The 12348-nt window shown below is 46.8% G+C and overlaps 3 protein-coding genes across 4 annotated transcripts; 2 read left to right on the forward strand and 1 right to left on the reverse strand.

The window, feature by feature from the left end:
* Positions 1-5121: 5121 nt before the first annotated feature.
* LOC1274265 (alpha-1,2-mannosyltransferase ALG9) lies at positions 5122-7421 on the forward strand. The gene is made up of 4 exons (XM_313360.5): positions 5122-5574; positions 5671-5870; positions 5945-6380; positions 6448-7421. Exons 1-4 carry the CDS (start codon positions 5255-5257, stop codon positions 7124-7126), a joined length of 1635 nt encoding a protein of 544 aa, XP_313360.4. The 5' UTR covers positions 5122-5254; the 3' UTR covers positions 7127-7421.
* Positions 7422-8187: 766 nt separating this feature from the next.
* On the forward strand, positions 8188-10317 carry LOC1274266 (protein-L-histidine N-pros-methyltransferase). 2 transcript variants are annotated; one of them, XM_003436487.2, is made up of 6 exons: positions 8188-8306; positions 8618-8714; positions 9037-9324; positions 9420-9568; positions 9643-9815; positions 10057-10317. In XM_003436487.2, exons 2-6 carry the CDS (start codon positions 8622-8624, stop codon positions 10266-10268), a joined length of 915 nt encoding a protein of 304 aa, XP_003436535.1. In that variant the 5' UTR covers positions 8188-8306; positions 8618-8621; the 3' UTR covers positions 10269-10317. The 2 variants fall into 2 exon arrangements, with proteins under 2 accessions (XP_003436535.1, XP_313362.4); XM_313362.6 differs by lacking the exon at positions 8188-8306 and adding an exon at positions 8407-8507.
* A 159-nt stretch (positions 10318-10476) lies between these two features.
* Positions 10477-12288, reverse strand: LOC1274267 (uncharacterized). Its single transcript, XM_061649648.1, has 2 exons — positions 12250-12288; positions 10477-12164 (listed from the first exon to the last, which is right to left on the reverse strand). The coding sequence occupies exons 1-2, from the start codon at positions 12286-12288 to the stop codon at positions 11124-11126; spliced, it is 1080 nt and encodes a 359-aa protein (XP_061505632.1). The 3' UTR covers positions 10477-11123.
* Between the last annotated feature and the right edge of the window lie 60 nt (positions 12289-12348).

Consider the following 12348-nt stretch of genomic DNA (forward strand, 5'->3'; position numbering starts at 1 on the left):
CCATTTTTTCATAAATATTTGATACGTATCAACGGTACAATTATAAAAAAACGAAAGAAATCCGTTACAGGGTTCATCAGTCCAATAAACTACTACAACAAGATGACAATAATAGTCAAACTGTGCCGAATATGACTGTTGTGCAATCCAAGATGACAATAATTGGTGTTATTAAACTGGACAAAGTAACTCGTATGAGTTGACGTTTGATCAACTGGTAGACAGCGATGTATATTTAAAAAGACGATTGTTATAAACAAATGGACAATTGTGTATTTAACTGGAAAACCCTGTAACTATTACAGATGTTACAGTATCGCATAGTACAAGTTTTAACAATGTGTCCGGAACCAGCGGTACCAGCGAAAAAAAATCGAACGTGTGTTTCACTGTTTATTCAACAATTTCAATTATTTACACAACAATGCCAAACGCGGATGAACATTAGCTCCCTTGTCCAAGTGCCGCGCCGTTGTGCCGCTGTAGTGTCCGCTCGTACGTCACCCAAAAACCGACCATCCGCTCGATCTCATTACCATCCATGAGTACACAATATTCTACCACAACCACACAACCCTCATCAATCAAATCGCACTATTTATTATTCTTTCCTCCTGCAGGATCGGCCCAACCGGTGTGCTTGCAGACAAAACAAAAACGCACCCGCCAAACGTTGGTCCCAACTAAAAGCTGCCTTATCATGTGCGCCGATTGAGGGTAACTGCGTCGTTTCACTCACATACTTTACGCAGTAGTGGGAAGAAATTGGAACATCACTTAGAAAATGGCAAGGCGGGGGATTGGCCTCGATGCGCGAAACAGGAAGAGGTGCTGGATGTTTTGTTTTACCGCTGAAGAAGCTTCCAGTGTGTTCGGGGTAGTTGATCCTGTTTTTAGCTCCCCGAGCCACGATGGCAAGGAAACGCTGGTAAATGGGGCCAGCGGCTTTAAGATAGTGCCACTCACCGGAGTGATTGTGGCAGTGCTGCGATTGACATATGTAAGAACTTCCCAGTTCGTTGGATGACCTTAGATCAGTGCAGATGATGGCGTTGTCGCACGGTGCCGTCTGATGGATGATTCGTATTCGTAAAAAGGCATTACGTCGATAAGCCCTCGGGGCGGGTTGGTCGACGCATGTACTCACATTTGCTGCCGATGAGGCGCGAGCAGATTGGAGTGACGCGACCGTAAGGAGGGTCTTTCAGGCCGCGAGGTACGATTCGATTCGTACAGCGCACAGAGCATTCATTAGCGTTCGCAGTTCAAGTACCGTACCCCTGTTACAACGACGCCCAAATCGAGACGTGTGTCGAGACGTAAAATTATGCCGCACCGTCTGGTGTGGGGTGTTGATGGCAGAGATGGGGTTGAATGTTTGATTTTGCAACAAAGCCGAGCGCACTGCTCCGGCCAATTGTATCCACCCCTCCAAACGTACAAAAAGCCCTTTCGCTTCCCGTTGCCAGTATCGGTTGCGATCGCATTGCGAAGCATACGAAGGGAACCAACCACATGGGCATTAGAGGTTTGAATCCCGAACCACGGCTTCTGGCCGTCCTAGTTTGGGACATGGCTAAGTGCACGGAGGGCAGTACACGAAGAAGGATTGTAAGTTAAGCTTACATTTCTTTCGTTTTCATCTCCCTGGCGGTGACCTATACTGGGAGGTGACGACTGAAGTGAGGATCACGTGTAAACGGACGCTGGGGAGCATCACATTGGCGGACAAATGGTGTCAACCTGCCATGCATGAAGCACGCCTTCGCGCCCCAACGAAAGGAGCCAACGTGCTGAAGTAATCTGACCGTATGAAAGTTAACTTAAAATTAACCAATTATGTGGGTTAAGATAGAGGTGCTGAGACGCGGGAAAATTGAATGAAACGCGTGTAATGTGTGATCATACATTTCACATTGGTTTTTTCTTACCTTTCCCCCAATGTCCACCCTCATTAGAATCGTGTCATTGCGCACGCACGCACGTAATCCACCATACGGTGCGGACTTTGATCGGGTGATATACTTTGTCTGACGGGCAGACAAATTTTGACCACATCATCGTGTGGCTGTACGTCACGACACACTGGGACGTCAGCATTTCCGTGGCGTTTGCGTTATTCCATTCCCGAAGCTGATGTCAACCACATCTTGAACTTTGTACCAAACCATTCAGTGGACGGGAAAAGATCAAACGCTCAGCATAATGGAGATCAACTGTTCGTTTGCATAATCTTCTTCTTGTGTTGTTCTACCAGCTATCAACAAGCTGTTCACTCGTGCTGTCCAGCCGAAAATGAGAGTGCAAACAAGTATCTGTAGATTCTCAGGCTTGGAAGATCCCACATTTCAAATCCGGATGCAACAGGTATATTCGCCACGTTTTGCGTTGTTGCCTTATGCAATCGTGTCATATCGGGCATGCCTGTGTATCATTGGCACTCCCCACCCAGCAAGAGATTCGCTCGAGGGTGACAAATATTTGCAACTGGCAGCGAGGATGGTAGGAATCGAACATACCAGTTGCTTGTGACATTGAATTCTGTGATATATCGGGTCGTATCTACCGGGCATGGATGAGTGGCGGTAGTTGCGCGTTCACGATCACTTTGACATTGGCCATTAGAATATGCTCGAACCGTTAGGCAGGGTTATGAAAAGCAGAATCCTAGAGTTGATTGTTTGGGCAAAATGGAGTAACGTTCGATTCAGACGACAGTCTAAGTGGGACGCCAATTTATGTTGATGTGGTATCGAAGCTTAATGGTGAATTTATGGTAACCGTTGGGAAAGATTTGAATCATATTAATAGAACTGGTTGTGCATTTCCAGGTAGTCAGTCAGTAGCCATTTGCAGATTGATACACATATGCTAATGCATAGAAGTTATAGCTTCCCTTTCAAATGTAGCGCTTAGTTTGCGTAGTGCTTAATCCGCCCCTGCGTGGTAGTATTCCCATCTCACTGACTATCTTGTTTTAAGCAGAAATTAGCAGTCTGTACTTTAGAATGTTTCAAGTTTGTTAAAATATATAATCGTATTTAGCTGGTGTCGATAGTACCGTCTTCCATATGTACGACATAGCAACATAGCCGTCATGTGTACAAGAACCGTAAGAACCGAGCCTTCGCTACGTAAAACTGAAGACATACGCATACACCCTTAAATGATGAAATAGTCAGTCTTGTATGTGGAAGACGATCTAAAGGGCAGTCGAACCACGTACGATCTTGTAACAACCAGCAACTCTTTTCAAACTACACCGAGATGAGAGAAATAGTCCATATGAGAATGAGGGCGGTCCCATGGAACAGTCGTCAATTCGTACGACTTAATAAAATGCACGTCATGGGGTCAAGCCTCATACGGACCGATGGAGTGATGGGTAAATTCAACAAAAATCCGGAATTGCTTCCGAATGACTCCGCCAAAATTGGAAGCGATTCCGGAAGGTAGGTGCAAAACTCCGACCTCGGAGCCGTCTGGAGCCGTCTGGAGCAGTCCGGAGCCGCTAGTCGGCAGCCGTCGTAGCAGTTGGAGCCGTCGGAGCCGACGGAGCCGACGGAGCAGTCCGGAGCCGACGGAGCAGTCCGGAGCCGGTCGGAGCCGTCGTAGTCGTTGGAGCCGACGGAGCCAGTTGGAGCCGTCGGAGTCGTTGTAATAGTCGAAAGTATTCTGAAGCGCTTTAATTTCCCGATATCAGCGATAATTTCATTTTTTTAAACTGCTAACGAGTAAAAAAAAGAGTCTTCTTCATTTATTGCTCTCCCTCCATCTGCTACGACGGCTCCGACCGGCTCCAGCTGCCGACTAACGGCTCCGACGGCTCCATCGGTTCCGACGGCTCCGACCGGCTCCGGCTGCCGACTAGCGGCTCCGTACGGCTTCGGACGGCTCCAGACGGCTCCAGACGGCTCCGACGGCTTCGGGTGGAATCGACAGTTTAAATTATTCGAAATCGAAGCCGGAGTAGCAATGCTCGGAAGCGATTCCGAGCCGTGGGTGCGATTCCGGTGACCCATCACTACTGTAGTAAGGACTGATTATCCGGCAGTGTGGTAATTAATAAGTGTCGAAAGCCTGTACCTCTGTATGTACAGTACCTCTTTTACGAGGATTCTAAGATACGCGGTTTTCTAAATTTGACAGTTCTTTGGGCAAATTGTACTTATTTGACAAATCAATTGTCTAATGCAAAATAAATTCTCTTTTGGTCGAACTTTATAATTCTTTTAAGCAGGTTTCTTATTCTTCTTTGGCACAACATCCGTTCTCGGCCAAGACCTGCGCTGTGCCACTAGTGGTCTTCGCTTTCAGTTAACTTATTGATTACCCATAGAAGGAGAGTCAGTCCTACACGTATGAGGGCACGGTCCATTCGAGGCTTGAACCCTTGATGCACATGTCGTACGAGTCGTACGACTTGAAGACTGTACAACGGACCGGTCAAAGAAGGTTTGAAATTGTTATGTACAGTGAGAATTATAAAAAACTATTTGTTTTATTAGCTTAAACTTAGCACGCCAAACAACATTACACTAAAATAAATGATATTTTGGCTGAAAACCGTGAAATTCGACTTATGCGGAAATTTGAGATACGCGGTATTTTGCAGCCGTTATCAGTCCCCATTAACCGTGTATCTCGGGGACCGCCTTTAATGTGTAACTGAATAAATATGGTGTGACGGGCCGGATCGGAATTAAAATGCGTCCGGGCTTTACAGAAACCCCTATGTACTTACTATGTTCGATAGCAATATGTTCCAGTTACATTATAAATTTAAATCAGATACCCCAACTTGAACTACAGATAGACCGCTGCAGATTGCAATAAATTGAAAATTTTCATCAAAAATATGCGGAACTTACCGTGTAGCGCACAAAGGTTAAATGAGTTGAGAAGCGCTGACAATGGTACGAAACTGAAAGCCCTAGCATAGTAACCTGGATGACATTTTTTCATTGTGAATGCGTTTTTCAAACTTTTTAGCCATTTTCCTACGTGGAATGAATCAAGTTCGTGAAATTATCGGTAATGTTAAAAGATAAGCGGAATAAAGTAATTTCCTCTCCTTTTTGCACCTGTTTGCTGGGCTGTTTGTTTTGTTTATCTATTATACAAACGTCAACCGCGACTGACAACAAACTGTACACACAATTTCATGCAGCTGGCATTCCGGCTAGCAAAGGGGGCCGCTCATCGGTAAATAGCTGGAATTAAGTGTTCGCAGTGTTTTTGGGTGCTCGGAATTATGTCCGCGCTTAAAAGTAACGCGGTCGTCGTGTTATCGCTTGTAGTAGTGCGTCTCCAGTCCGCCCTGTATTCGATAATTTCCGATTGCGACGAGACGTACAATTACTGGGAGCCGTTGCACTATCTGCTTAAGGGCAAAGGTTTTCAAACATGGGAATACAGTCCCGAATTTGCCTTACGGTCCTACAGCTACCTATGGCTACACGGGCTGCCGGCGAAAGTGTTGCAGCTGGTGACTGATAATGGTGTTCTTATTTTCTACTTCGTCCGGTGTCTACTGGCTGTAACTTGTGCCTTGCTCGAGTATCGCCTGTACAGGTAATCATACTTACACTCAATGAAAGACAATCCTCTGTAACGCCGTAAATTGATTCATTTTCTCCTTTTTTGCTTGTTTTACGTTATCACGGTTAGGATTTTGGGACGGAAATGTGGCGGCGGTGTGGCTAGTCTGTGGCTGCTTTTCCAGCTTACCAGTGCCGGAATGTTTATCTCTAGCGCTGCGCTGTTGCCCAGCAGTTTTTCCATGTACATTACCCTAGCAACGATGGCTGCGTGGCTGAATGAAGATACGCGAACGGCTATTGCGGTAACAGCATTTTCCGGACTGATTGGTATGTGGCCAATTCTCAACACCTCCAGCTTTCAGAACTGTTGGAAACGTACTAATCCTTTTTTTTACACTCAGGTTGGCCTTTCGCTGTTATAGTGGCCGTTCCCTTCGTTCTCGAGCTGCTTTTTAGAAAAAGAAAGTTTTTGGATTTCTTTAAAAATGCCCTACTCTATGGAGCCATGTACGGTGTGCCGATAGTGCTCATCGATAGCCTTTACTTTGGAACATTTACGGTCGCCGCGTTAAACATAATCCGCTATAACGTGTTTACCTCCCACGGACCTGATTTGTACGGCGTAGAGCCTATAATGTTCTACGTGAAAAATCTGTTTCTAAACCACAATATTACGCTTATGCTCAGCCTGTCATATCCGTTGGTGGTACTGACGGCTGCATGTCTTGGTGTTAGGAACACAAAAAATCGACTCTCACCGATGCAAGGCCTATGGTTGATGTCACCTCTCTATTTATGGCTTTTTGTGTTTGCCATACAACCGCACAAAGAAGAACGGTTCGTAAACAACGATATTATTGGGTTTTTATCACGTTCATCGTTTAATATTTTTCTTTTTTTACAGATTCATTTTCCCCGTCTATCCCTTATTTGCACTTGGAACAGCACTGCTAATGGATCAACTGTTTTCCCACATGCGACGCATCCTCGGTGCAGGACGCTCCTCCTTTCCGAATCGTCTAATGGGTTTCGCCGTCCTGGCAGTGGCACTCTGTCTAGGTGTATCGCGAATGCTGGCCACGTCGATGTACTACCGTGCACCGATGAGCGTGCTGAGTGACCTGCCTCCAACCAATGAGGAATTGAGCGTATGCTACGGCAAAGAGTGGTATCGGTTTCCCGGGAACTTTTTCTTGCCCCCGAACTATCGGGCCCGGTTTGTCGAGTCCAGCTTCACCGGCATGCTGCCGGCATACTATGACGAAACTCAAAACGGCACGCAAATTGTGCACGATTACTTCAACGACCAGAACATGGGCCATCCGCACATGCTGTTCGAGCTGAGCCGATGCGATTATCTGGTGGATTTCGACAAGGGCGCGTTTTACGACGAGCTCAGCGCGGAACCAAACTATTCCGTCGACAGGAAGACGTGGTCTATCGCTAGTAGCGTTGAGTTCGTGCAGGCCGACGAGTCGGCATCATTTGCTCGCGCTTACTATGTACCATTGGTGTCGTATCGATATTTAGTTTGGGGCAGGTACAATCTGCTGCGACGTAACAAAATGAAACCTATATCGTAAGCCTATTTGGCTGGTGTGTTGCTACGGAAGGACTCATCGGGACCCTTTGTCGGTCGTGGTCTTTGAACATTCTGTGCATCCAGGGTGTTGAGCCAAAGAAGAGGAAGCAGCTGTCAGAATATGTGTTCGTAAATGAGGAAGATTCTATGTTGGTGATTCATGGTGATCCTAATGCCATTACGGTTGTTACACGTGTCTTACCAGTTTGCCTAGTTATTTAGAGATTTTAAAGTGCAGTCTATTACGACAAATATCATTAAATATTGATTAAAATATATACTTTTCAACTAAATAATTGATCCAGCTTAGAGTTAATGATCCACATCCACAGCCGCTTGTTACGGATTCTTATGATGGCTTTTATTCACCCCTCGGTCTTTATATTTAATTTTACTGTAGAACAAATGTAAAAGAACGAGAATGGCTTATGGTACAGCGCTGATCGCAATGTAGCAAAACAGAGATAAAAAATTGCAATAAAATTGTCACTCTCATCATTCTCTTGTTACCATCCTCAATTCAACAGATGCTAAATTGCGCGAACAACCGTTTAATGTCGCTAATCGTTTGCTAATTTGAATAGCTGTCAACGCGTCGGTATATACTCGCTAGTTCGTCGATCGGAACGCTTCCCGTACATCCTTTCAGGCAATCCGTGTTTTCGGAATCGTCCCGTGATGCTGCGCTGATCCACCGACAAGTGTTGCATCGCGATGTGGGTCAAGCTTTTCGTTTCGTACACCAACTAAACCTTACGTACCCGTATCCGGTTCTGTTCGAAGCAAGGGATGATACGTGCAAATCCTCTGCAAAACTCGCACCGCTGACAGCTGTAGTTGTTTTTGTCTGTTTGGGCAGGGAGGCAGGTGGGGTGATGTGTACGCCGCGAACGATGCACCGAAGAAAACCCTTGGCTTCCGAGAAAAACATTTTCCCCCTGTATTTGTCGGTTACCACGCCCGTTGCCGTTGCTGTGCTTGCGGACAGCAGACAATAATTGCTGGTGGTGGAGGTGTCCCGTTTTGCCAAAGTGTTTAGCCGTACACACCAACTAGCCCTGTGTTTGATCGTATAATTCTGGCCTCATTGCTCTCACTACGCGACCGTGTGCATGAAGGCAGCATAGCTGGACAAAAAAGAGCAGACTAATCAAACTTCAATCCTAATCTCGCAGCCGCAGGTGAGTGGAAAGATAAAGAACCCTCGAGCAATAACACTTCATTGGCACGCGCTAAGCAATACCACGGCCACAATTAGAACAGCAGCAGCGGAAGCAACAACAACCGAGATGTACATGGAGCTTGTTTGATTTGTTTAAGTGAAGCAATAATTAAGCAAGCATGCTCCCCCTAACCATTCTTGCTCTGTTCGTTTTTTCGGTGTACGTGGAGTAACGTGTTGCGTTTGTTGTCGCCCTTGTGTTATTGCGAGAGTACAGTATGTTAGAGAACTTTTCAACTAGCTTCTAATTTTTTGTTACCACCTTTGCAGCATTATGTCGAACTACCGTCCCCGGGGAGCGATAGCGAAAGTATTTTTCGATCGGCTACATAACGACGATGTTATACAGCAGATCGATATGACCACGGTAAGAGCCCTTGGATGATGGGATGGCGTTAATGGGAGGGAGGAAGCATCGGAAGCAATCAAAGGAAAGAGCGTTTTAGTTTATGTTTGATTGTGCACAGCCCACACAAGCACAAGCGGGCGGGCAACAAGTGCCGATAATCGATTAGAAACAGTGGATACTTTGATTCATTTTAATCGCCCACTCCAGATAACGGAGTATCGGCGGGGTGAGATCGGTCACGTACGTGAGGGCAATCATTTTAGCAACTCCCCATTGTTGGCTGTATTTACCTGCAATTGCAACTTTTATTAATTTATTTATTCTTTTTTTTATATTTCAGTGGTATACTATGGGCAAACTGCCCCGAAAGTATGGTAGCCTTTACCATCACCTAAACGGTCCAGACGAGCTAACGCTCGAGTGGTTGGAACGGTCGAAGAAAACGTCCGGCCGGTTCTGGTTGCAGCTGTGCCACGAGGTAGCGAAACTGTTTCTCAACATGTTCATGACCCAGACCGACATCAATGGTTTCCTCAAGCGCGGATCGATGTTTATACTTTCCGAAATGCAGTTCGACCAGTTTCTCACGGCTGGTGGCTTTTTCCAGCATCGCGAAAGGCAATCAGCGGTAGGTGTAAGGGAAAGGCTCGGTTTATTCAACGGTGCACTGTTTAACGCTTCAAACTTTGGTACCCTCTATCTCTCTCTCTCACCACATCTTAGCTTAGCGTATGTGACATCGGCGCTGGTGATGGAGAGGTAACGTTACGCTTGGTGCACACGTTGCAGCAGAAACGCAACTGGCAGGTAACGACCTACGCCACAGAATCCAGCTGGACGATGAGAAACCGACTAAATGAGAAGAATTTCATGTAAGTGCACATGGATTGGATTTATTTGTCTGTGCAAGGATATGAATGGAATACTAACGACGTTTCATTTACAGTGTGCTGGAGAATTTAAACCAAATTCATCAAGCAGATCTCATCGTATGTTTTAATGTGCTTGATCGATGTTTCGATCCACACGTTATGCTTAGTGATATTTACGAATCGTTAGATCAGACGGGATTCGCATTAATAGCGCTGGTGTTGCCATACAGCCACTATGTGGAGAAAAGTAAGTACAAGTTGTGCAATTCTTCTCATTTACCTACAGTTATGTTTTCTCTGCGTAGAGGGCGCGCAAATGCATTATTTTTCCTGCTTACGTCATTAGTTAAGTTATTCGTTTTAAGTTTTTTGTTCGTTGTACACACGTGCAGTATTCTTGTTCTTCCTTCCTGGCCCTTGTTTTAAAAACATTGCTCAATACATTAAGGAGTTATTATATGAGCGTGGTTATCTTGATCAATTGCTAGATTCCAGCCATTTACCGTTAAGAACGTTGCTGGAACCGTGGCCACCAGAGAAGCGGCTCACGGTCGAGGAGGAACTGGAAATGTTCTTCGACGTGCTGCAGGCGGTCGGATTCAAGATACGGACATGGACCAAAGCGCCATACCTGTGTGAAGGTGACCTGCGCCAGTCGTTCTACTGGCTAACGGATTACGTTGTACTGTGTTCAAAATAAATGTGCAATCATTCCAGTTAAAGATAAAGGAACAAGATTTATGTGGTAATCTACGGTGCCGTTCCTTCTTTGTATCAATGCATTTGCATGCGTAAATAGTTAGTTTTGAAAGAAACAACGCAGTAACCTCCTGACCCGAGCTGGCTACCGGTCATGCCACTTCGTTCGGTTTGTTTCGTTACGGTCGAAAAAAGAAAAAGAAACACGATTGCATCTGTAAAGGTTTAATATACCAGAATTATAGTTTATTTCGTTTTTCGTTCTCCTATGCAAGTAACATGTGTTGAAAGTGATATTCTGTAAACTTTTGAAATATTTGCTACACAAAACATGATATATAATATGTATATAATCTTGTAAAACGGATCGTGCAGACATAGTCGCACGGCAAAAAACATGCCTCTATAAACGAGAAGGATGATGAATGTGTATAAATTAGCCACCTGTGCGCCTGCATATGCCCTCTTTATGCCGTTGATCAATGGCTACGGTTCCACCAGATGCCGCGTCCAAATCCCATTCTCGCCTTGGTGTGTCGTTACATAGCTACCGCAGGACATCGGCTCCGTCAGCTTACACTTTACCGTTACCTATGCTTTGTGTGGATATCGTTAACATCTCCATCATCATCATCATCATCATCATCGTCCTCATCGTCATCGTAATCATTGTCTAAGTTTCAAAACCATTTGTGTGTATGTGTGTTTGTTGGCAGCACCGCAACCACCACCAGCAGTACGATCACTGTCACATGGTGGAGCGCTTTGCTTGATTGTGCTTCTGGTATCCTGTTCGTTCGTGCCGTTTTCATACTCGTGTCACGTGTTTCGTTGCGTTTGCGGGTTTCCGTTTTCCTTACGAAAACAGGCGCTTCTTTTTGCGATTCTTCATGTCAAGCTCGCGCGAAAGGCTCATGGTGCGCATAAATTCAGTCCGCGATCCTCCCCCGCTACCGATCCCGCCGATCGTGCCGCCAAACGAGAGCTTCCGCTCGGTTGGCGGCGCATCGCGCCCACCGGCCGTGCCGCCCCCCGCTCCCGGCCCGGTGCGGCCGGTCGAGTAGCGGCGCGAGCCGTGCGGCACCGGCCCAACCGCCAGCTGATCCTTCGAGTCCTGAAAGGAGGATCGGCGCGACCCGGGCAACGATTTCGAGTAATCCTTCCCGACCTGGTGCACCTCGAGCGTTTGCATCTGTATCTCGGACTGGGTCGAGCCGCGCCGGCTCCCGGAAACGGACCAGTTCGGATGCAGCAGGTACCGGCCCTCGTCCAGGCTGTCGACATCGTCCGAGATCGAGCGCTGAAAGCGCGTGCCGTCGGTGCTGCCGTACCGGCCGAACGAGGCGGAACTTTCGTCGATCGAGCTCTGGGAGCCGGTGGTCGAGCGGCGCCGGGAGCGGGCGGGCGGCACCGGACCGGAGCCGCGCAGATGGTTCGGATCCTCCAGCCGGTACCAGACGGCCACATCGTCCAGGCAGGCTTTCTGCAGCTTCACCGCACACTCGCCGAGAAAGATGGGCTCCGAGTGGGGCAACAGATCGTAGAGCACTATCTCTATCTTACGGTCTAACAGATTGTCACTGAACACGTCCTGGAAGGTAATGGTCGCGTTCCAAATGGGATTCAGAGAGGGAGTGGACACTTCGGTCTGGGCGACATGCGATTCGTTCCTAGAAAAAGGGAGGTGGAGGGGTAAGAAAGAAACCGGTTTCAGTGCGTTGAGATCGTGAGAGCCGTGGGTTGGGTGGGGTTGAGTGTGGAGAGGCGGTGTGTGAGTGGAGACAATCGTTAAAGAAATGAAAATCTTAACGGAAAAACAGAAAAAAGAAAAATTGCCAAAAAACAACGATGGAGCAGTGTTTTGGTAGGGGCGGTGTGGGTTGTTGGCTGGTTGGGGCTTGGTTTAGGTGTGTGAGTGTGTGTGTGTGTGTGCGTGCGTTCGTTTTCCTTTTCCATCTGTGCCCTGTCTGCGTGTTGTGTGCAATGGAGCGATCGAATGATAGTTGTTGTTTGTCGGCCATGTTTAACCGGCCACCGAACAAGATGGAGGCGCATGATCATGTGCTTCTAATGCAACTCGT

This window comes from Anopheles gambiae, chromosome 2 (assembly GCF_943734735.2).
Source record: "Anopheles gambiae chromosome 2, idAnoGambNW_F1_1, whole genome shotgun sequence".
NCBI classification, from domain to species: domain Eukaryota; kingdom Metazoa; phylum Arthropoda; class Insecta; order Diptera; family Culicidae; genus Anopheles; species Anopheles gambiae.

What these genes read in the sequence shown, in the direction of transcription:
- LOC1274267 (XM_061649648.1), bottom strand. Translation starts at nt 12,288, where the DNA reads ATGGCCGACAAACAACAACTATCATTCGATCGCTCCATT. An exon ending in TATCATTCGATCGCTCCATT is followed by an intron (nt 12,165 to 12,249) that starts GCACACAACACG and finishes ACCTAAACCAAG; the next exon opens with CCCCAACCAGCCAACAACCC.
- LOC1274265 (XM_313360.5), top strand. Translation starts at nt 5,255, where the DNA reads ATGTCCGCGCTTAAAAGTAACGCGGTCGTCGTGTTATCGCTTGTAGTA. An exon ending in CTCGAGTATCGCCTGTACAG is followed by an intron (nt 5,575 to 5,670) that starts GTAATCATACTT and finishes TATCACGGTTAG; the next exon opens with GATTTTGGGACGGAAATGTG. An exon ending in AGCATTTTCCGGACTGATTG is followed by an intron (nt 5,871 to 5,944) that starts GTATGTGGCCAA and finishes TTTTACACTCAG; the next exon opens with GTTGGCCTTTCGCTGTTATA.
- LOC1274266 (XM_313362.6), top strand. Translation starts at nt 8,467, where the DNA reads ATGCTCCCCCTAACCATTCTTGCTCTGTTCGTTTTTTCGGT. An exon ending in GCTCTGTTCGTTTTTTCGGT is followed by an intron (nt 8,508 to 8,617) that starts GTACGTGGAGTA and finishes CCACCTTTGCAG; the next exon opens with CATTATGTCGAACTACCGTC. An exon ending in AGCAGATCGATATGACCACG is followed by an intron (nt 8,715 to 9,036) that starts GTAAGAGCCCTT and finishes TTTATATTTCAG; the next exon opens with TGGTATACTATGGGCAAACT.